General features: G+C 39.2%; 1 protein-coding gene across 4 annotated transcripts in view; it reads right to left on the reverse strand.

The window, feature by feature from the left end:
- The window catches only part of RBMS1 (RNA binding motif single stranded interacting protein 1), a 285,859-nt gene that overhangs the window by 149,385 nt on the left and 114,394 nt on the right, over positions 1 to 22,080 (reverse strand). For all 4 annotated transcript variants that reach the window (XM_053698355.1, XM_053698359.1, XM_053698354.1 and 1 more), the window contains exon 3: positions 14,817 to 14,875. In XM_053698355.1, the coding sequence (XP_053554330.1) occupies positions 14,817 to 14,875 (59 nt within the window). The remainder of the gene's footprint in view (positions 1 to 14,816; positions 14,876 to 22,080) is intronic.

The raw sequence follows: 22,080 nt of genomic DNA on the forward strand, positions 1-22,080 counted from the left end.
TTACCACCACATGGTACGTATTTCCAGATGGATATAGAAAAAGTCATGAAGGATATTACAAAGCTGTACGTGTTTAGTGTCTAAATGATCTATCAGCTTTGGGAATCTTTTATTACCAGTCATAAAAAGATGAGTCACATAGAGCTTAGTCTTGCTTGTCAAAAAAGAAGGAAAATTAAACTGAGACCAGAAACAGTGTTGCAAAAAATGGCTTCTAAATTTCCCCTATAGAAATATTTATTGTTGTTGAATTTCTGATATTTTCTTCTTAGCCCCTGAAACAACATAAATAAATGTGTAGGCAAACATTAGCATTTTATGGGGTCCATTTTGAAAGCTGTGCAGGTTCATATATGCTACCCTGCAACCATGAGTTAATAAGCAGCGGCCTGATTACTGAGGTTGCGCATGACAAACAATCTCAACTCATTCATCTGGGATGATTGAAAAAATCTGTGCCCCTGCAACCGACTGGGGGAAGGGCTACATAAAAAAATATTGTGCAATGTTAAAATACGGCAGGAGATGCTACATCAGAGTCCCAAACGAGGGTGGACAGGTTTCCTACCTGGCAAACTTGTCCACCTGCCCTTTATTTGCAAGCCAAATTAATGAGCTGATGTTTATTTTTGAGGGCGTGCTTCTCTTTCTGTGTATCTATATATCTACATATCCCAAAAATAGAAGGCACACTCCAGTGTTTCCAAAATCTTTAACCGTTTATTTGGTGTGGTTTTGTGGTGCCCCCCATCCCCAAACCATTAGAATTAATGGTTTGAGGATGGAGGTGATACCCAAAGACATCACCTAATAAATGGTTAAAGATTTTGGAAAGGCCAGAGTGTGCCTTCTATTTTTGAGATATATACAGCATTGTTGAACATCCCGACTATAAATAGGGAATGACTGTAAGTGCTAGACTTCTATGTGTGTGTGTGTGTGTGTGTGTGTGTGTGTGTGTGTGTGTGTGTGTGTGTGTGTGTGTGTGTGTGTGTGTGTGTGTGTGTGTATATATATATATATATATATATATATATATATATATATATATATATATATATATATATATATATATATATATATATATATATATATATATATATATATATATATATATATATATATATATATATATATATACATATACACCTTTAACATTGAGACGAGAACTGCGGATGGTGGTGGTGGGCTAAAAATGGATAGGTTACTGCCAAAAAGTTAGGTATGTTTAACGACAAGATGATGAAAGAGATAGCAGAGTATAGCTTGACAGAGGACTTTGTAGACCAGATCAATAGTTTTGAATATGATATTCCTTTTGGCCAATTTTTATTGATGCATAATACTTATAAGCGCTTCAAAAATACTATTTATCTATCAATTTAGCCACTAATCAGCAAGCGTTACCCAGGTGCTGAACCAAATATGGACCGGCTCCTAAGCTTACATTCCTGCTTTTCAAATAAAGATACCAAGAGAACAAAGTAAAATTGATCATTAGAGTAAAATTTGAAAGTTGCTTAAAATTGCATGCTCTATCTGAATCATGAAAGAAAATAATTGGGGTTTTATATACCTTTAAAAATATGTAGGTGGTTCGTGGATTTGTTTTACTGGCTCCAAATATAAATTTGTCATGCCATATTTTAAATGGTAACTTTTATAGTACCGTTAAAAGGAATTAGAATATTTTATGTGAACAAAGAGAACTCATAAATAGCAGAGTAAATGCTGTTAGAATTAACAGGGTTAGAATAATATTACTTTTATGAAAAAGACTTTTTTTAATATAGATGCCTCTCTCTTTATGTCAGTTACCATCAGCCACAAAAGTAAAAGCTTACTGTGTCTTAGATACTACTATTCTTTCACTTCCTATCAAAGAAACATTGGAAGGGATCTAAGAGGAAACATGGCTCCAGGATGACGCTCTTAAAAGCTCTCTGCTGATTACTCATGAGTCAGTGGTGAAATAAAAGTCATTTGACTGAATTCCTTCCTTCACCCAGCAATGCCGTCCCTCCCTTTTTACTAGCAAAAGTATTTCCAGTGACACAAATAGCAATGAATATGTCTCCTTAAGGGGATATTAAACAGTGCTCCTTTGGTAAAAACAAATATGTTAAATAAAAGTAAATATAAAAAGAAAAAGGATGCAAAAAAACAGAAAATAACTTACTTGTTTTCTAGCAAAAATTAGCTCTTATAAATTCTCAGTGTGGCCCTGCCCCTAGTGTTTTAAAGGGACACTCAAGTCAAAATTAAAAACTTTCATGATTCAGAAAAATCACGCAATTTTAAAAATCTTTCCAATTTAATTCCTTTATGAAACTTTGCACAGTCTTTTTATATGCACATTTTTTGAGGCACCAGCTCATACTGAGCATGTGCACAAGCTTACAGAGTGAGTATATATATATATATATATATATATATATACACTAGTCAGTGATTGGCTGATGTCTGTCTCCCTGTTAAATGGGAGAAAACATAAATTTGCCAGAAAAAAATCTTCGTTTGTGAAATTGAGAGTAAGGGGTCAATTTATCAAGATGCTCCATAACCTGTCCCCCAGCTCTGAAGCGGCGGACAGAACTCCACCCGATCGAACACGGTTGATTAACACCCCCTGCTAGCAGCCGATTGGCCGCCAATCTGTAAGGGGCGGTATTGCACCAGCAGTTCACAAGAACTGCTGGTGCAATGATAAATGCCTACAGTGTATGCTGTCTGCATTTATCGATGTGCAGTGGACATGATACACTACATCCTATCATGTCCACTCACACATTAGTAAATTGACCCCTAAGTGTTATTTCAATGCCTTTGTTTTATACACTTGTTAATTGTGCAATTCTACTGTATTTAGTGGTCCATTAAGAGCAGTGGATTTTCAAAATCTAAGTTTTTATTCTATCAGTTCTGGACGTGAGCAAATTTGACTCCCTGTGATCTAGACTATTCATTAGCCTAGACGTTTTATGACATCAGGCTAAGATAAAACTTCCTGCAAAGGCCTCCTCCTCCTTGAAGGGCTGTGACAGGAAGCAAACATGTAATGTAACAAAATAAATAAATTGTAAAATTAAACTAAATTCATGCATAATACATATTGCAATGATTTTTATTAAAGGGACAGTGTACACCAATTTTTATATAACTGCATGTAATAGACACTACTATAAAGAAGAATATGCACAGATACTGATCTAAAAATACAGTATAAAACCTTTTAAAAAACATAATTTATGCTTACCTGATAAATTCCTTTCTTCTGTTGTGTGATCAGTCCACGGGTCATCATTACTTCTGGGATATAACTCCTCCCCAACAGGAAATGCAAGAGGATTCACCCAGCAGAGCTGCATATAGCTCCTCCCCTCTACGTCAGTCCCAGTCATTCGACCAAGAATCAACGAGAAAGGAGTAACCAAGGGTGAAGTGGTGACTGGAGTATAATTTAAAAGATATTTACCTGCCTTAAAAACAGGGCGGGCCGTGGACTGATCACACAACAGAAGAAAGGAATTTATCAGGTAAGCATAAATTATGTTTTCTTCTGTTATGTGTGATCAGTCCACGGGTCATCATTACTTCTGGGATACCAATACCAAAGCAAAAGTACACGGATGACGGGAGGGATAGGCAGGCTCATTATACAGAAGGAACCACTGCCTGAAGAACCTTTCTCCCAAAAATAGCCTCCGAAGAAGCAAAAGTGTCAAATTTGTAAAATTTGGAAAAAGTATGAAGCGAAGACCAAGTTGCAGCCTTGCAAATCTGTTCAACAGAGGCCTCATTCTTAAAGGCCCAAGTGGAAGCCACAGCTCTAGTGGAGTGAGCTGTAATTCTTTCAGGAGGCTGCTGTCCAGCAGTCTCATAGGCTAAACGTATTATGCTACGAAGCCAAAAAGAGAGAGAGGTAGCAGAAGCTTTTTGACCTCTCCTCTGTCCAGAATAAACGACAAACAGGGAAGAAGTTTGGCGAAAATCTTTAGTTGCCTGCAAGTAGAACTTGAGGGCACGAACTACATCCAGATTGTGTAGAAGACGTTCCTTCTTTGAAGAAGGATTTGGACACAAGGATGGAACAACAATCTCTTGATTGATGTTCCTGTTAGTGACTACCTTAGGTAAGAACCCAGGTTTAGTACGCAGAACTACCTTGTCTGAGTGAAAAATCAGATAAGGAGAATCACAATGTAAGGCTGATAACTCAGAGACTCTTCGAGCCGAGGAAATAGCCATTAAAAACAGAACTTTCCAAGATAACAATTTTATATCAATGGAATGAAGGGGTTCAAACGGAACACCCTGTAAAACGTTAAGAACTAAGTTTAAACTCCATGGCGGAGCAACAGCTTTAAACACAGGCTTGATCCTAGCTAAAGCCTGACAAAAGGCCTGGACGTCTGGATTTTCTGACAGACGCCTGTGTAACAAGATGGACAGAGCTGAAATCTGTCCCTTTAATGAACTAGCTGATAAACCCTTTTCTAAACCTTCTTGTAGAAAAGACAATATCCTAGCGATCCTAACCTTACTCCAGGAGTAACCTTTGGATTCGCACCAGTATAGGTATTTACGCCATATTTTATGGTAAATCCTTCTGGTAACAGGCTTCCTAGCCTGTATCAGGGTATCAATAACCGACTCAGAAAAACCACGTTTTGATAAAATCAAGCGTTCAATTTCCAAGCAGTCAGCTTCAGAGAAGTTAGATTTTGATGTTTGAATGGACCCTGTATCAGAAGGTCCTGTCTTAGAGGTAGAGACCAAGGCGGACAGGATGACATGTCCACTAGATCTGCATACCAAGTCCTGCGTGGCCATGCAGGCGCTATTAGAATCACTGATGCTCTCTCCTGTTTGATTTTGGCAATCAATCGAGGAAGCAGCGGGAAGGGTGGAAACACATAAGCCATCCCGAAGTTCCAAGGTGCTGTCAAAGCATCTATCAGAACCGCTCCCGGATCCCTGGATCTGGACCCGTAGCGAGGAAGTTTGGCGTTCTGGCGAGACGCCATGAGATCTATCTCTGGTTTGCCCCAACGTCGAAGTATTTGGGCAAAGACCTCCGGATGAAGTTCCCACTCCCCCGGATGAAAAGTCTGGCGACTCAAGAAATCCGCCTCCCAGTTCTCCACTCCCGGGATGTGGATTGCTGACAGGTGGCAAGAGTGAGACTCTGCCCAGCGAATTATCCTTGATACTTCCATCATTGCTAGGGAGCTTCTTGTCCCTCCCTGATGGTTGATGTAAGCTACAGTCGTGATGTTGTCCGACTGAAACCTGATGAACCCCCGAGTTGTTAATTGGGGCCAAGCCAGAAGGGCATTGAGAACTGCTCTCAATTCCAGAATGTTTATTGGAAGGAGACTCTCCTCCTGATTCCATAGTCCCTGAGCCTTCAGAGAATTCCAGACAGCGCCCCAACCTAGAAGGCTGGCGTCTGTTGTTACAATTGTCCAGTCTGGCCTGCTGAATGGCATCCCCCTGGACAGGTGTGGCCGATAAAGCCACCATAGAAGAGAATTTCTGGTCTCTTGATTCAGATTCAGAGTAGGGGACAAATCTGAGTAATCCCCATTCCACTGACTTAGCATGCACAATTGCAGCGGTCTGAGGTGTAGGCGTGCAAAAGGTACTATGTCCATTGCCGCTACCATTAAGCCGATCACCTCCATGCATTGAGCTACTGACGGGTGTTGAATGGAATGAAGGACACGGCATGCATTTTGAAGCTTTGTTAACCTGTCTTCTGTCAGGTAAATCTTCATTTCTACAGAATCTATAAGAGTCCCCAAGAATGGAACTCTTGTGAGAGGAAAAAGAGAACTCTTCTTTTCGTTCACTTTCCATCCATGCGACCTTAGAAATGCCAGAACTAACTCTGTATGAGACTTGGCAGTTTGAAAGCTTGAAGCTTGTATTAGAATGTCGTCTAGGTACGGAGCTACCGAAATCCCTCGCGGTCTTAGTACCGCCAGAAGGGCACCCAGAACCTTTGTGAAGATTCTTGGAGCCGTAGCCAATCCGAATGGAAGAGCTACAAACTGGTAGTGCCTGTCTAAGAAGGCAAACCTTAGATACCGGTGATGATCTTTGTGGATCGGTATGTGAAGGTAAGCATCTTTTAAATCCACTGTGGTCATGTACTGACCCTTTTGGATCATGGGTAAGATTGTCCGAATAGTTTCCATTTTGAACGATGGAACTCTTAGGAATTTGTTTAGAATCTTTAAATCTAAGATTGGCCTGAAAGTTCCCTCTTTTTTGGGAACCACAAACAGGTTTGAGTAGAACCCTTGTCCTTGTTCCGACCGCGGAACCGGATGGATCACTCCCATTAATAACAGATCTTGTACACAGCGTAGAAACGCTTCTTTCTTTATCTGGTTTGTTGACAACCTTGACAGATGAAATCTCCCTCTTGGGGGAGATAATTTGAAGTCTAGAAGGTATCCCTGAGATATGATCTCTAGTGCCCAGGGATCCTGAACATCTCTTGCCCAGGCCTGGGCGAAGAGAGAAAGTCTGCCCCCCACTAGATCCGGTCCCGGATCGGGGGCTCTCGGTTCATGCTGTCTTTGGGGCAGCAGCAGGTTTCCTGGCCTGCTTGCTCTTGTTCCAGGACTGGTTAGGCTTCCAGCCTTGCCTGTAACGAGCAACAGCTCCTTCCTGTTTTGGTGCAGTGGAGGTTGATGCTGCTCCTGTTTTGAAATTCCGAAAGGGACGAAAATTAGACTGTCTAGCCTTAGCTTTGGCTTTGTCTTGAGGTAGGGCGTGGCCCTTACCTCCTGTAATGTCAGCGATAATTTCTTTCAAACCGGGCCCAAATAAAGACTGCCCCTTGAAAGGTATATTAAGTAATTTGGACTTAGAAGTAACATCAGCTGACCAGGATTTTAGCCACAGCGCCCTACGTGCCTGTATGGCGAATCCTGAGTTCTTAGCCGTAAGTTTGGTTAAATGTACTACGGCCTCCGAAATGAATGAATTAGCTAGTTTAAGGACTCTAAGCCTGTCCGTAATGTCGTCTAGCGTAGATGAACTAAGGTTCTCTTCCAGAGACTCAATCCAAAATGCTGCCGCAGCCGTAATCGGCGCGATACATGCAAGGGGTTGCAATATAAAACCTTGTTGAACAAACATTTTCTTAAGGTAACCCTCTAATTTTTTATCCATTGGATCTGAAAAAGCACAGCTATCCTCCACCGGGATAGTGGTACGCTTAGCTAAAGTAGAAACTGCTCCCTCCACCTTAGGGACCGTTTGCCATAAGTCCCGAGTGGTGGTGTCTATTGGAAACATCTTTCTAAATATTGGAGGGGGTGAGAACGGCACACCGGGTCTATCCCACTCCTTAGTAACAATTTCAGTTAGTCTCTTAGGTATAGGAAAAACGTCAGTACTCGCCGGTACCGCAAAGTATTTATCCAACCTACACAGTTTCTCTGGTATTGCAACGGTGTTACAATCATTGAGAGCTGCTAAGACCTCCCCTAGTAATACACGGAGGTTCTCCAATTTAAATTTAAAATTTGAAATATCTGAATCCAATCTGTTTGGATCAGAACCGTCACCCACAGAATGAAGCTCTCCGTCCTCATGCTCTGCAAGCTGTGACGCAGTATCAGACATGGCCCTAGTATTGTCAGCGCACTCTGTTCTCACCCCAGAGTGATCACGCTTGCCTCTTAGTTCTGGTAATTTAGACAAAACTTCAGTCATAACAGTAGCCATATCTTGTAATGTTATCTGTAATGGCCGCCCAGATGTACTAGGCGCCATAATATCACGCACCTCCCGGGCGGGAGATGCAGGTACTGCCGCGTGAGGCGAGTTAGTCGGCATAACTCTCCCCTCGCTGTTTGGTGAAATTTGTTCACATTGTACAGATTGACTTTTATTTAAAGTAGCATCAATACAGTTAGTACATAAATTTCTATTGGGCTCCACCTTGGCATTGGAACAAATGACACAGATATCTTCCTCTGAGTCAGACATGTTTAACACACTAGCAATAAACTTGCAACTTGGTTATAATCTTTTTTAGCAAAAACGTACTGTGCCTCAAAGAGGTACTAAACGATTAAATGACAGTTGAAATAATGAACTGAAAAAACAGTTATAGCATCAAACTTTAAAACAACACAACTTTTAGCAAAGGTTTGTTCCCATTAGTAAAATAACAATAATTAAATTTGACATAAAAATTACAGAGCAACGTTTTTATTCACAGTCAATATAAAATTCTCACAGCTCTGCTGAGAGAATCTACCTCCCTCCAAAGAAGTTTGAAGACCCCTGAGATCTGTCAGAGATGAACCGGATCATGCAGGAAATATAAGAGTAACTGACTGGAATTTTTTGATGCGTAGCAAAGAGCGCCAAAAACGGCCCCTCCCCCTCACACACAGCAGTGAAGAGAAACGAAACTGTCACAATTAAAAGCAAACAACTGCCAAGTGGAAAATAATGCCCAAATATTTATTCACTCAGTACCTCAGCAATGTAAACGATTCTACATTCCAGCAAAAACGTTTAACATGATAAATACTTATTAAAAGGATTAGTGACTTTTAACAGAGTAGTTCCGGTGAAATACCATCCCCAGAATACTGAAGTGTATACATACATGTCATTATAACGGTATGGCAGGATTTTCTCATCAATTCCATTCAGAAAATAAAAACTGCTACATACCTCAATGCAGATTCATCTGCCCGCTGTCCCCTGATCTGAAGCTTTTACCTCCCTCAGATGGCCGAGAACAGCAATATGATCTTAACTACTCCGGTTAAAATCATAGTAAAAAAACTCTGGCAGATTCTTCCTCAAACTCTGCCAGAGAAGTAATAACACGCTCCGGTGCTATTGTAAAATAACAAACTTTTGATTGAAGTCATAAAAACTAAGTATAATCACCATAGTCCTCTCACACATCCTATCTAGTCGTTGGGTGCAAGAGAATGACTGGGACTGACGTAGAGGGGAGGAGCTATATGCAGCTCTGCTGGGTGAATCCTCTTGCATTTCCTGTTGGGGAGGAGTTATATCCCAGAAGTAATGATGACCCGTGGACTGATCACACATAACAGAAGAAATGTACTTAGAAGTTCCCAGTTTAGCACTGTTGATGAAGTAGGAATGGACACCCAGTGAAAGGGGCTTGGAAAGCAGACACTCTCCCTCCCCCCCTTCCCTACATATGAAAAGACAGATTACACAAACTGGAATCTGTAGACCTGGGTCTAAATATGATCATTTGGGGCTTGGTTAGGAGTCTAAAAATCAGCACAATGTTATTAAAAAAATAAGCAAAACTATACATGGTTACAAAAACACTCCCAAATGGGCTATATAAATAGATCATCTACAAAACATTTATGCAAAGAAAAAACTAATGTACAATGTCCATTTAAGTATAAGCAACTGCTTAGTGCTTTTTTTATTACAACAAAGAAACAGACTGTGTAACATCCCTTTAATATGTGTTACCTCTGCCCCATGCTATGTGACAGCTATGGCAAGTATTCTGAACTTGGCTACAGACAGCTACAGGTTAATGGACAGAATTCATGCAATGTCTGCTCTTGACTTGGTGAAAAATGTAGGTCACAAATAATATGTCTTCTAATTACAGGAATAGGAAGTGCCCACTAACACACATTTTGGGAACAAAGAACACACGGTTGGCAAGACAGAGCATGTAATTTAATGGTGCTTAAACTGACCCCCCTCTCATTAGCACAGTCAATTTGCAGAAAGTGTAATCCTGTCAAATTATTAGCCCTGCTAAACGATCTCTGTGACAAGGAATAACAATCTTGTCTCTCCACAATAAGCACGTCATGTAATGTGCATGATTTCGCCTACTAGCTTCTAAGGGGTTAATGCAGGAAATTAGCTGCTTCAAAAAGAATACTATGGTATCTGTATTCCACAGTGGCCAATTATTTATGGCCTAGCACCTAGCAAGGTGGGAGACTCGAGATGTGGGGACCAACTCCAGCCTCTAGAGTAATTGAAGAATAACTACATAGCCAATAATTTTAAATATGCCCAGAACGCTATCCAGAACACATTGCAGTTATTCATAAACACATATGCTGCAAAAAGCTGGGAATGAACCAAAATATGCCAATGTAAGGGTAAGGGGCAACGTACAACACTGGAAATGCCAATTAAACTGGAGGTGTAATTTTTGTTGTCTATGCATTGGTAATCAAGTCATCAAAAATTGTATGGCATACTTTTTTCATATAGTGGGCACACATTACATTTCTCTAGAGCCAATATCTGCACATCAACAGACAAACCAAACCAGACCAGTTTGAAATACTGTAACTTGAGCACTATACAACTATACCCTGGGGTGGGTTATGAGATCTGGATTGGGTATAAAATAGTGTTTGATTTTAGCACAATCAGAAAAAGAAACACCAGAAGGATCTGGGGATTCCCACGGTCACTAATTTAGGCTATTACCTTTTAATATACATATACAATCTCCTTCTATGTATTTTGTTTTCTTTTTTTATCCACTCAGATTAAAATATAAATTTAAGCAGTCCTGTTTTTCTGCTCTAGTAACTGAATTCACAGCTTCCTTAAGCTTGGGAATAATGTTTCCAAATTATTCTTTTTTATATATACATTTATTTTCTCTTGGGTTTTAATGCAACTGTAATTTAAGTTTTTGAGTGGTGGTGTTTTAAAGTAACGTATACCATAGGAATGTGTACACTACATCACTTCCGGTGACGTGTAATCAGCTGTTGGAGGGATGTGGCGCTCACTGCGCATGCGCAAGAGGCCCGACCTCCTACAAACAGCTGTTTAAGGCCATTTGTTTCACAACAACGGGTCAAGGAATTCTATGGACTGTAATATGTAATTAAAGCGCATGCGCACACAGCCCTACACCTCAGTGATCCATCGTGCGCCGCCGAATTTGTAAAATTATAGTTTTAATTTTATAATATAGGCTATATATTTTTCCTCACAGACATTTGTGCGGATTTGGAAGTCTCTATTTTTCAGTATGCATTTAGAGGCATTTATTTTCCTCACAGAAATGGTGGGCGCAAATTTAGAGGAGTTTATTTTTCTTCAGAAATGGGGGAAATAAACTTAGAAGTGTTTATTTTTCCTCACAGAAATAGACTGACACCGATGTTCTGTCAGAAAAAGCTACGATCGATCATCGGTATTTGGTGAATTTTCAGAGCAGATAAAAACATAAAGCTCCAGTCACATTCTACATAATTAGGACCTTTATGGACACAGTAGAGGGTCCATTATAGAATAAAACAACATGTAGGCCCCAACACGTTTTAGTGACGAAGAAGAGCTGTTAGGACCTGAAACGTTTTGTGTGTAAAAGAACCCATAGTTACTAATTATGTTGCTGAAAAGGAAACCGAGAAACCACAGTTGGTGTGAAAAAAAAAAGCCTTAGACTCAAATGTGTAATTTGCCATAAAAAGACTAATTGTGTAGATAAAAAATACACAAAGCAAAACATAGTTTTGGTATTTATTTACTTTTCCCAGTTTTTCTTTAAGATTATCTCTGAAAATTGTGGGGTTTTTTTCTACTGTCCACACACAGTCTGGAGTGTATCTGTAGTTTTGTTATTTATTTACTTTGCCCAGTTTTTCTTTAAGATTATCTCTGAAAATTGTGTTGGTTTTTTTTCTACTGTCCACACACAGTCTGGAGTGTATCTGTACACTTTAGACATTAAACCAGCAGCATTCTACACAGATTCTTGGCCAGTGGAAAAGCTTGTTTTTTTAACTGACCCCAATTGGTCACAGAAAAGAAGACACTTAGAGATGTTTCTAGCAGTGTGATCCTAGACTGTAAAACAATGTAAATTGTACTAGCAAAACAACAGTTATAAATGCTTTCAAAACATATATTTATGCAGAATTATTTGCAACACAGTGTTTAACTGCCAATATATACAATGAATATGTAAACAAATACTTTAAAATCCTATATCTGGTTTATAAAGGAAAAAGGTTAACTTTATTTAAACTAAATATAAATATGCCCATAGGGCCAGGCTAGTTTATTGCAAAGACATTAGGACAGTTAGTGTGGCATGATATGACTGAAAACTGAAATCATAGTTAACATTCTTTGCCGCCATAAACTGGTTGTTTGAAGCTAGGAGCTATACTACTTTGTTTCTCTGGAATGCAGTATGTACTTACACACAGGGCTGGGTTTAACAACCTCTGGTCTGTTACAAAATACAGCATTTGGCTGTGGATTGTCTGGCTACAACATCATTGGGCCAACTATCTGATACCTGCAGGAAAGTTTATGGAAAACTAAAGTATTGGTTACTTCCTAGAGTAGACAATGTATTCCTAATAATCAGGGCCGTCTTTAATATTGATTGGACCCTGGACAAAAATTTTCTTGGGCCCCCCCCACCCCATGCAATTTGGCTCTCCACCCCAACATCCCAAAAAACAACTAAATCAATTTTTTTATTATTATTAGCCCAGCGGTGGATCATCCACTGCAGGGCTAATCATTTAAAAAAAAAAATTTAAAAAAATTGCATTATGTGAAACTGGACCTAAGCAGTACTAATAAGTAAATAAATATATAAATTCCTCCACTGTGGATTCATTTAATATTCTTTCGAATGTGATTCTGGTGTGAGGTTAGCTGGTTAAAGAGATTTAGGGCAGCCAACAGGAGCAAAGCAAGGTAAAGGAGGAAGCATGGTGGTGCAGACAAATATAAGTTTACTGACTGGAACAGCAGAACTACTATGGGAAGCTGTAAAATCTGAGACAGAGAGAAAATAAAAACAATAAAAATAAACCTTAAATTAATGTGTGAAGTATCAGCATGACGCTATACATCAGCCACACCAGCACATGGCGCTTCTTTGCTAGGAACAAGTTCCCTCTCACCCTGAACTAGACAATGCTGCATGGGGAGGGGCGTGTGTGCACTCACTTATTCTTCCCACTGACACCTTTCTACAAAGCACTGTTCCCCTAACAAACTTCAGTTAGTTGATCTTAGGGCCACAGCAGAAAGAGCAGGGCTAAGGGAACCAGTAGACTGGATGCTGTCTGTTCAAGGCTGCATGGATACAGTGTGAGATGAGTCACACAGCCTCAAGACTGAAGAGAGCAGTGTATGCAGCTGCACAGATGCTCAAATCCTCATGTGCCTGCCGCTCCAGCTTTCTGCTGCATGCGCCTACAGTCAGCCCTACCCAGAAACAATCACCACCACCAGAGCAGTTACCTGGTAACAGTGGTAACCCCAGTAGGACCTTTTATGATGCAGTGGGAAATGGCTGGATGCCGAGTTAGGGCTTTGCATTCAGTGCTACACAATGCACATCTAAAACAGCACATGGCACTAGCTTGGCATGTCACATGACACCGGCACGGTCTGGCACAGTTTTTAAAAAAAATATAAGCAGAGTACTTTTGACTGTGACAGTATTAGGACTGAATGTGTGTGTTCCCCATGTCACATCAGCAGTCTGGTATGAACCATAAAAAAAAAAAAAAAAAAAAAATTTTTTTTTTTTTTAGGACTCTTGGGCCCCTCAACAGAGACTGGGCCCAGGGCAGCTGCCCCTTTTGCCCTGTGTTAAAGACGGTCCTGCTAATAATGCCCCAGGAAATAAACAAAATTATTTTATTATGTATATACTAGTCCTAAAGCCCGTGTACACAGGCCATTTTCTGCAGTGCAGCGGTCCAGTCGACCACGCCCACCCGACCAGGCCCTGCCACACCCATTCCAGCTTGGTCACGCCCCCGCTCCCGCCCACCCTCTCTGCTGTCTGATCCTCACGGAGGTCACTGCTGATCCTTCCTTACGGCCAGATACGTTTGTCTTGTGCTGCAGTTTCTACTGCGCATGACTGCATCGGACAAACATACCTGGCCTTTTATAATATAGGATTTTTGTTAATCAATTTTTGTGTCAAATCAGAATGTAGTGACCCTTTCAGAGTAAATAAAACATACTAAGTTCTTGCCCAACATAAATTAAATGCCAGTTGGGTCATAGGGATAGGTCAGACAAGTGCTCGTTAGTGTCTACACTTTGTTTATTGTGAAAGGTCTCATGTCCATGTCATTGTTAGGTGATAGCTATAAAAATAATGTGCCTATATTTGTACATGTATAATGCATTTACTGCATAGGGGATATGGTCTCCAAGAGATCTGTATCCATTAAAGACACCATACATTAAAAACAGACAAATTAGCCCTCACATGAAAGAGGGCTGTACGCCTCAAAGCAGCAGATGATTTCCTTAGGAATTGCAATCACCTGTCTACTGGGTGTGTTTCAGGATGTTCTGGAATACTTAGAAAACAATTACTCTCATCCCATTGTTGGGTATTTCTGCAAACTATAATTATTTTCTAAGAGTTTTTGGCCTGCTGGAAAAACAACATATGGTTTGTATATGCTAATAACCCTTTATTTAATATGTATTAATATAAATGAAATACTTTATATTAATATATTGTGCTTATGGTTTGTTTTTCACCACTTTAAATCACATCTCCAAAAGTGCAAAAAAAATTAAATTTGCCCCTTTTATTACAAAATCACTAATAACGCTTCCTGTGCTATCCATTAAATGTATAGGGATAAAATTCCGACTACATTAAGATTATCTGGTTAACACTTTTTACCATCCAATTATAATACCCTGTGCTATACTAATCTAGCCCTTATTGCGCTATGCTGTTTCTTGGATCCAAATAATACAATCGTTATAAAAAAAAAAGCCTGGAAACATACCTTTGCATTTGTTTGTTGTCTTATCCAAAATAGCCTTTGTGGAAACAATCTTGCCATATCTGGAAAAAAATTATTACCACATTAGTTCAAATCTAAAAGGTGAAATTATTTTTATTTACACATATCTATAATCATTCTAAAATTATCATAAAAGTTCAGTCATATTCATATACAATATTCTAGAACTTGTAGTTGAATGAATTACAATTTGCATACAAATAAAAGGAAACACAGGTATACAAAACATGTGTAGACTAAATTAAAATTGATATGCACCCCAAGATAAACAGGAATACTTTAGCGACCATTCTGGAGTCATTTGATGGTCATCAAACTACCTTAGAAGTTATTTGCACATCATTAAGCTTGTAAAGTCATCAGCTAAGATAAAAACATTCTGGATGATGACTTCAGAATGATTAGCAGATTACTTTACTGCAGGGGTTTCCAAACTTGGGCCTTCAGAGGTTTTGGAACTACATTTCCCATGATGCTCAGCCAGCATTTTATCTAGCTGAGCATCATGGGAAATGTAGTTCCAAAACCTCTGGAGAGCCAAGTAAAGTTTACTGATTACTTCACAAGCAAGAACAGCCAGTGAATGATTCAAGAGTCATCTCATTTAAATATTTCGGCCTGTGGGCATTAGATTAGGTATAATTAGTTTAAATATCTGATAATTTGTTTTTTATTTTCTCTAATTTAGTGTTTGTTTTTTTTGTACTTTAGATAATTGTATATAATTTAGCTAATTGTATTTAATTTATGTAATTTATTTAATTATAGTGTAGTGTTAGGTGTTAGTGTAACTTAGGTTAGATTTTATTTTACAGGTACTTTTGTATTTATTTTACCTAGGTAGTTATTAAATAGTTAATAACTATTTAGTAACTATTCTACCTAGTTAAAATAAATACAAATTTGCCTGTAAAATAAAAATAAACCCTAAGCTAGCTACAATGTAACTATTAGTTATATTGTAGCTAGCTTAGGGTTTATTTTATAGGTAAGTATTTAGTTTTAAATAGGAATAATTTAGGTAATGATAGGAATTTTATTTAGATTTATTTAAATTAGATTTAAGTTACGGGTGTTGGGGTTAGACTTACGTTTAGGGGTCAATAAATTTAATATAGTGGCGGCGGTGTCGGGGGGGCAGATTAGGGGTTAATAAGTATAATGTAGGTGTCGGCGGTGTCGGGCGCAGATTAGGGGTTAATAAGTATAATATAGGTGGCGGTGGTGTAGGGGGCGGCATATTAGGGGTGTTTAGACTCGGGGCTTATGTTAGGGTGTTAGGTGTAAACATAACTTTTATTCTCCCATAGGAATCAATGGGATATCGGGCAGCAGCGAACATGAGCTTTGCTGCTTTCAGACTCCCATCGATTCCTATTGCATCCGCCGCCTCCAGGGCGGCGGATTGAAAACCAGGTACGCTGGGCCGGAATAGTGCCGAGCATACCTGGAAGAATTTTGATAACTAGCAAAAGTAGTCAGATGAATTTGCATTCGGAACATCTGTAGTGACGTAAGCATCGATCTGTGTCGGACTGAGACCGGCGGATCGTATGTTATGTCACAAAATTCTACTTTTGGCGGTCTGTAGGCTTTGATAAATAAGGGGAATCAGGCTCGCCACAATTACGCTGCGGAATTCCAGCGTATTTGCGGTTGATGGCTTGATAAATAGAGGCCAATGTGTAAAAGATATAAGAAAACAGCGCACCTACGACTCAATTATAAACAGATCTCACTTCTCATAAGCCACAATAAAATTACACTCACATTTGTGGTGAATATTCAAGCTCCTCAAATAAAATCCTTAAAATGTCCACTGTGACTTGGCTGATTGCCACTCTGCCAGTCGTCAATCCTCCGCTCAGAGTTTGTGAGGCTTCCAACGACTGCCGATATTGTTTCTCGTCCAGTCATGTGGTGCACCTAACAGCTGATGTAATCTGGAGATGTACGCCCATGTGACCGGATGAGAAACAATGCCGGGAGTAACTGGAAGCCTCACAAACTCTGAGCAGAGGATTGAGGACTGGCAGAGTATTGAATATTCACCACAAATAAGAGTGTATTTTTATTGTGTCTTATAAGAAGTGTGATCTGTGTATTATTAAAGGCCCGAGTTGGAATTGTGCCGTTTTCCTATATCTTTTAGACTCCATACCGCGACTGACAGCTACTGAAAACAAATCTGTCATAGAGCTAGCAGCATTCTGCCACAAGCAAGCTGGAAGTAATTCTATAATCTCCAAAATGAACTGAAGCATAGTACTTGTACCCAATATCAATATCATCTGTGTGGAGGATTCAAATTTACAAAAGTACTGTTTGCTTCCTAGTGTGCAGATTCTGCAAAAAATACTGACATTGCTCAAATAAGTATAACTAATTTCTTTTTATAAATGATACTGTGTGGGATTACTATTGCAGCATATTATTAATTCTATTTTAAAGTTTTATATATAAGGGCTCATAACTTTCTACTTTACTCTCATTTTGGTTGGTACATAGTTTGTAGCACTTGGGTGTTTTGTGGAATTTCATATTAGACAATGTGCCTGGCTCCTTAAAGAAACAGTAAGGACCTTGAGTTTATAATAGTTTCTAATATAAAATGCTAAGGGCAAGATTACAAGTCGCGTGGCAAATCACACTGAAAACACCGTCCGTGTTATGGCTTTTTCGCAATTTGGGGTTGCGCAGATATTACAAGTTGCAAAATAACGTATTCAGTTCACGCATTCCCCCTATAGAAGTCAATGGAGAAGACAAATAGAAAAAAAAAACACAAAAACCCTAATCTGTTGACGTATTCTCCCTCAAAAGTGTACATAAAAATGTGAATATTTTATATTGCAAGAATGTTTTCGTAATGGAATATGTTCTATTTATATATAAATAAATATTTCTCTATATATGTGATGATTTTTGTACTGATATATCTATTTATAGTGAGATATGTATATGAATATATAGATAGCTCGAGATCTATATGCGACTATCTTTGAAAATCCCTCTGAGATATTGTTTAATGGGCATAACATTGTAATGTAAAATATTTTCATTTTCTCCATAGTTAAACATATCTCTATACATATAAATCTATGTTTCTCTCTATATGTGTATTTATGTCAATGTAAAATCCCTTTTTTTTTTCTAACACCAGAGATCTATCTTTTAGCCCTTATAAATTTTGTGTGCTATATTTTTATAAAATAATTTTTATTAGACAGTGTTAATATGAGTGAAACTGTACTTTGTAATGTATTTTTGAAGTGTTTCCTAAAACTTTTAAGTTGTGCAAAACTGTTAACTACAGCTTTTTGATCTCGATTATTCAAAACTTGTAATATCTGCACAATGGAAATTGATTCAGAAAAACAAAATTTATGCTTACCTGATAAATTTCTTTCTTTCCGTTCATAGAAAGTCCACAAAACATTCTAATTACTAGTGGGATATTCACTCCTGGCCAGCAGGAGGTGGCAAAGAGCACTACAGCAAAGCTGTTAAATATAACTTCCCTTACCCATAACCCCCTGTCATTCGGCCGAAGGGAACGGAAAAAGACGTAACACAAGGATATAGAGGTGCCTGAGGTTTGTACAAGAAAACTGTCATCTGAATTTAAACTCTATATGCCTGGAAATAAAGAAATTTATCAGGTAAGCATACATTTTGTTTTCTTTCCTATGGCATAGAGAGTCCATGAAACATTCTAATTAATAGTGGGAACCAATAGCCAAGCTAGAGAACACAGAATGAATAGGAAGCGAAAACAAGACAGGCGGACGTAAACTTAAGGCACCACCGCTTGAAGAACCTTTCTCCCAAAAGAAGCCTCAGCTGAGGGAAAAGTATCAAATTTGTAGAATTTGGAAAAAGTATGTAAAGAGGACCAAGTGGCCGCCTTACAGATTTGCTCCACAGAAGCTTTATTTTTGAAAGCCCATGAAGATGAAACAGCTCTAATGGAATGAGCCGTAATTCTCTCAGGAGGCTGCTGTCCAGCTGTCTCATAAGCTAACCGGCTAACACTTCTCAACCAGAGAGAAAACCACAAACAGGGCAGAAGTCTGCTGAAAATCTTTAGTTGCTTGAAGGTAAAATTTAAGAGCACTCACAACATCCAAGTTATGCAAAAAATGTTCCTTCTGGGAAGAAGAAACAACAATTTCCTGATTAAGATTGCGAACCGACACTACCCCTTAGGGAGAAACCCTAGCTTAGTATGAAGGACCGCCTTACCAGCATGAAAAATAAGGTAAGGGGAATCACAGAATCACCCTGCACATCCGAAAGATCGGAAACTCTGTGAGCAGAAGAAATAGCAAGAAGAAACAAAACCTTCCAAGATAGAAATTTAATACTAACAGAATGCATTGGCTCAAACTGAGCCTGCTGCAAAACTCTAAGAACAAGGTTAAGACTCCAAGGAGGAGCAACAGATTTAAACACAGGCCTGATTCTTACCAAAGCCTGGACAAAAAAGCTGAACATCTGGCAGAACTGCCAGACATTTATACAGAAGAATAGACCGAGCAGAAATCTGAGCCTTCAAAGTACACACTGACAAACCCATCTCCAGGTCCTCCTGAAGAAAAGCCAAAATTTGAGGAACTCTTACTTTGTTCCAAGAAAAATCTTTTAAATCACACCAATGAAGGTATTCACACCATACACTATGGTAAATTCTGCAAGTAATCCTGTTTGATGTGAGCAATTAATCGTGGAAGCAACGCAAACGGAGGAAACAGGTATGCTAGGTTGAAGCTCCAAGGAACCGCTAGAGCATCTACCAGAACAGCTTGAGGATCTCTTGACTTTGAACCGTACTTTGAAAGCTTGGCATTTTGACGCGACGACATCAGATCCAACTCCGGAACCCCCCACCTGAGAGTTATCATTGTGAAAACCTCTGGATGGAGAGCCCACTCTCCAGGATGAAAAGTCTGCCTGCTTAGAAAATCCGCCTCCCAGTTGTCCACCCCTGGTAAGTGGATGGCAGAGAGATGGCAATCGTGAGACTCCGAGTTCCTCCCTGGTGATTCATGAAGGACACCGAGGTGATGATGTCCGACTGAAATCTGATAAATCGGACCAAAGCTAGTTGAGGCCAAGCTATTAAAGCATCGAAAATTGCTCTCAACTCCAAGATGTTTATTGGAAGAGACGACTCCTCTGTCCACAGACCCTGTGTCTTTAAGAAACCCCAAACTGCTCCCCAGCCTAACAGGCTAGGAAGGCCTCAGGAAGCATGTGCCCAGAGATAGATGGTCCTGTAAAACCCACCATGAGAGTGAGACTCTTGTTGGGGAATCCAAATGTATCTTCTGCAAGATATCTGAGTGGTCCCTGTTCCATTGACTGAGCATGCATAGCTGCAGAGGTCTCAGATGGAACCGAGCAAAAGGAATAATGTCCATGGAGGTAACCATCAGTCCAATCACCTCCATGCATTGAGTCACAGATGGATGAAAAGCAGACTGGAGAGACAGGCAAGAAACATGAAGCTTGGATTTTCTGACGTCTGTCAGAAAATTTTTCATGGACAGAGACTATATGATTGTTCCCAAGAAACAAACCCTTGTTTCTGGAACAAGGGAACTCTTTCCCAGATTCACTTTCCACCCGTGGGAACGTAGAATAGACAACATCATCTCGGTATGAGATATTACTAGATGAAAAGATGGCGTTTGAACTAGAATGTCGTCTAGATAAGGCGCCACAGCAATACCCTGGGTGCAAGTAGGAGAAATACAGACTAACGCTTAAAAAAGCTGCTAACAAAACTAGTGTAAGAGATAGATTATAATAAAATAAAAGGATATGACATTGTTAATTGTATTTAAATTAAATAAATATTTCACACACCGGCTACATAAAATGGCTATGATGTGACCGGTCACAAATACTAAAAAAAGCGTAATACAATCTCTGCCAGATAAAATTGTAGTTAAAATATAATAGTCATTTAAAAGAAACTAATACCACCAAAAAATGACCACCTATAAGTACTCAAAGTCACTGGATAAATGTTAAGCAAACTATATGCAAGCGATCCTTTCGCATAGAATGTTCCAATAGTATCCTCCAATTTAGGGTGAACAAAAAAAAAGAGTCGAACTGTGTATGTGCTGCCGCTCTGTGTTACCTTGAATCCTTGTTTATCTCCCTAGTCCCAGTCTCCTATTTCACAGAGATCACCTGTGGGCTTCTACATCTGCAGCGGGTGACAAGGAGGCACTGGCATGGAGAAGCTTTAGCGGTATACACCACACTTCGGTTGCTTCCGGGATATCCGATGACATATATCGTCACATGTATTCTGTGGCCAATCAATATCTCTGTATGATGGCTCGGTTCTTCTACTTGCAAACGATCCTTCTGCTTGCAAAAGGGTATTTCTATTAGGGTTTCTCTGCGCAAAAAAACAAACAAGGAACTGGCTGCCTTGTCACATAGAACTAGTCGTATCCATCAATGCGTTTCACCTACATATAAGGCTTTTTCAAGATGGTTATTAGGTGCAGTTTGCCTTCCTAAATACCCCTCCTATTCCTTTGATTGGTCTGATTCCTAAGCATATTAAGGTGGACTACATATTTAAGGTGATATTCTAAAGACCTAAATGATTATACTTGTTAATTCCTTCAATACATACTAAAAAATTAACATTACAATTAATAATCGCCTTATTAAAAGGACAGATAATAGTGGTCTCTTATGTCAGACAACATATATTAAAAAACATGTTAAAAACATAGTCAATGCCAATATTTTGAAACAATTGTACCATCTGTAATTATGTGTACCATATTTTATATATGTTCCATATACATTCAAGAGATAACCAACCTCTAAAATAAAATAAAATGTCTGCAGTTCAGAAAAGTTAAAGAGAATAAAATACATATGACAAGAATGGTTATCTTTAAAAAGAAAGGGATGTTAGTCTTCACCACTGCCAGAAGAGCCCCCAGAACATTTGTAAAAATTCTGGGAGCTGTGGCAAGGCCAAAAGGAAGGACAACAAACTGGAAAAGTTTGTCCAGGAATTATCTTAGCCTCCAAACACAATAAGCATTATTAAAATGAATCAACCGGACACACCCGGTAGCAAAAAAAAAACAAAAAAAAAAAAACACCTCCTTGTTACCGGAACAGCCCAAATCCACTTGCCACTGTAGAAAGAAGAAAATGCAGCCTCCACACTCACTGCGGCAAACTCCGATCTGAACAGAAAAGC

Source organism: Bombina bombina, chromosome 1, assembly GCF_027579735.1.
Source record: "Bombina bombina isolate aBomBom1 chromosome 1, aBomBom1.pri, whole genome shotgun sequence".
Taxonomy (NCBI): Eukaryota; Metazoa; Chordata; class Amphibia; order Anura; family Bombinatoridae; genus Bombina; species Bombina bombina.